Source organism: Penaeus chinensis, chromosome 30 (genome assembly GCF_019202785.1).
Source record: "Penaeus chinensis breed Huanghai No. 1 chromosome 30, ASM1920278v2, whole genome shotgun sequence".
Classification (NCBI taxonomy): Eukaryota; Metazoa; Arthropoda; class Malacostraca; order Decapoda; family Penaeidae; genus Penaeus; species Penaeus chinensis.
In genome coordinates this window covers 25,628,213-25,630,712 of record NC_061848.1, presented here as the reverse complement: position 1 = coordinate 25,630,712, position 2,500 = coordinate 25,628,213, and the positions used below count along the sequence as shown (strand labels likewise).

At 34.0% G+C, this 2,500-nt stretch overlaps 1 protein-coding gene across 5 annotated transcripts in view; it reads left to right on the top strand.

The window, feature by feature from the left end:
• Positions 1 to 2,500, top strand: part of LOC125041146 (calcium uptake protein 3, mitochondrial-like) — a 43,129-nt gene that overhangs the window by 217 nt on the left and 40,412 nt on the right. For all 5 annotated transcript variants that reach the window (XM_047635944.1, XM_047635945.1, XM_047635943.1 and 2 more), the window contains exon 1: positions 1 to 30. This exon is cut by the window's left edge and continues 217 nt beyond it. In XM_047635944.1, the coding sequence (XP_047491900.1) occupies positions 1 to 30 (30 nt within the window). The remainder of the gene's footprint in view (positions 31 to 2,500) is intronic.

Genomic DNA, 2,500 nt, shown 5'->3' with positions numbered 1-2,500 from the left:
GTCGAGGCAGCTCGGCCGACCCGACGTGTGGTAAGTGGAATAATTTACAATATTTGTCTTCGTTTTAAGTTGTATTCTTATATCAGTTATGTTTGTATTCCTTCATGTGTTCATGTATTATATACGGCTTATTTTGAGATTATGTAGTAGCATATATTAAGTTTGTAATCATGTTTGTTTACATATTCATAGTACCTCTTATTACTTCTTTTGTGATATTTGATAATGTTTGTTATATGCTCAATTCATATCTGTTTCATATCTTCATGCATCAGTTATGTAAATAATAACCAGTGATATTGTTAAGCAAAGTTTATTGGAGTTGTCATATCTGATGACATCAACTATGAAAGCAAAAGTGTAAAGAAATACTAGTAGCTATTATCAAAATAAAGTTACTTTTGTGCTTGATTTGCCAGCTTCACTTAATGTTCAAGTAAAGGTAGAAGAATGCTACAATGTGATATATTCTTTGCATTTTCGTTCTCATAGCCGGTAAAGGTTCAAAAAATGTAGAGGAACCTTGTGGATTATATATGTAGACATAGTATTGTAGTTTAAGTAATTAAAGTAACAATTATTGTACTGCCAGAAGATGTCATATAGAAGTACTGTATATATAATTAATATTTCTGAAACTGAAGTAAGGTTCTTTACACCTGTGACATCCATCCCCAAGAACTACAATGCTGGTGAGAGAGTTAGAAATATATTTCTGTGTATAGTCTTCTGCTTTCTAATCGTACTTCATATGTTCATTTTATATTAGCATTAGGATAACAAAGTATAGACTAAGTAGGGAAAAGTCATAACTAAGTAATCACTAAAAAGTATTGGCGGCATTATATATGTATAGATCTCTATTATACCACCAATTCAATCTCTGGTACACATTTAAAATGAAAGGATTGTTGGTTGTTTCATGTCAATTAGCCAATCATTAACTTATGTTGTGTACACTAATACAATTGGCCTTGACTGCAGTAATTGTGGTGCTACCATCCCTCTAAAGTAGGCTTAAATCTCTTTTTATCCTCATCTCATAGTATTTCATGTATTCTGCTGGCAGAAATGTAGAGAGCAGGGTAAATCTTGTTCGTCTAATTTTTATGAGTGGCTCATTGTACATAAAGCTTGGCACATGGCTCAGTATGACAAGGAGAAATCTTATAATGAGGGTTTCATCTTGCTCTTTATGTTTCTTAATCTCAAAGGTAATGCATAGAGTGCTGGTAAGCGCATATCATGCACATGTGGTTGGTTGCTGGGGATAGGGGAAAAGAATAGGGAATAAGGGGTATTGTTTGAGTTTGTGAAATTGTTTGTAATGTCATGTGTTTTGTTTAGTTTGCTAATCAAGGTTTTGAGTGTTCTTGTTTCAATGATGTGTTGGGGTAGCCTGTTCTACTCGCATATGGTACATGGGAAGGAGTGCTTGTAAGAGTCGGTATTGGTGTGGTATGTAAGAAACTTACTTTTATGTGACTTTCGGTTTCTACCTGTATGTGCTCCTTGTAGGTATTCCTGTTTGTTAATGTCAATAAGGTTGCTTGTGATCTTGTTCATGATTTTAAGTCTGTGTGTTTGTCTTTGTGTGTCAAGCAGATCCATGTTTATCTTTTTTTTGGTGTACACATGTAAATGTGTGCAATAAACCTGGCATACTTAGTGTTGACCTGTTCGAGCTCCTCAGTGTTGTGCTTGGTGTAGGGGTGGTTGTATGATGACCTTCTGCCAAAGCATCAGTGGAAAGAAGAGCTAGTGCAAAGACTGCCACTATTAGGTAATATTACTTATAATGTTAAATAATAGCCATATTTCTCATTTGCAACAGAAATAATATGAAAATCAAAATAATCTAAACAAAAACATTGACTATAAGCTTTCTCCAAATTCACCAATGAATGGTTGCTACCATTACCAGCATATCTGCCCATAAAACTGCAAGATCTTCAGGATATACCTTTTAGTCAGTTTCCTTCTCATTGAAGAAAATCTTTGGAAGTCTGAACTGAAAATTTAAAGAATTTTGAAAAATAGAGAATATTATCCATTTACTTTCCCCTTATCCAGCTGACTCGTTGTATACTTCGGGCACAATATCAGTCCTCTAATATAAATAAATGTTTGTAAAAATTCATTTTTCCCTTCACTTTATGTTCCTCTATCAAATAGTGATGCCAAAGAAGTGACGTTGCTACTATTGGAGAAAGTCTGTGATGACCCGATGGCATGGGGTATGTCATTATGCAATGCTATCCAATACTTAATCCACCATTGCCATTGCATAATTTCACACTTTCCACAATCAAATCGTAAAAGAGGCTTATTGATAAATTCAGAGATATGTAAGAAATGTTTTAAATTTCTGTAATACCAGCACTAATCATAAAGATAGATGTAGATATGAGCCAAAAGTTACTGAATCTTCATGAACCATTGGAAAATAGAATGAAAGTCATTTAGAGACAGTGTTCTTGAAATGTGATGCTGTAGTCAG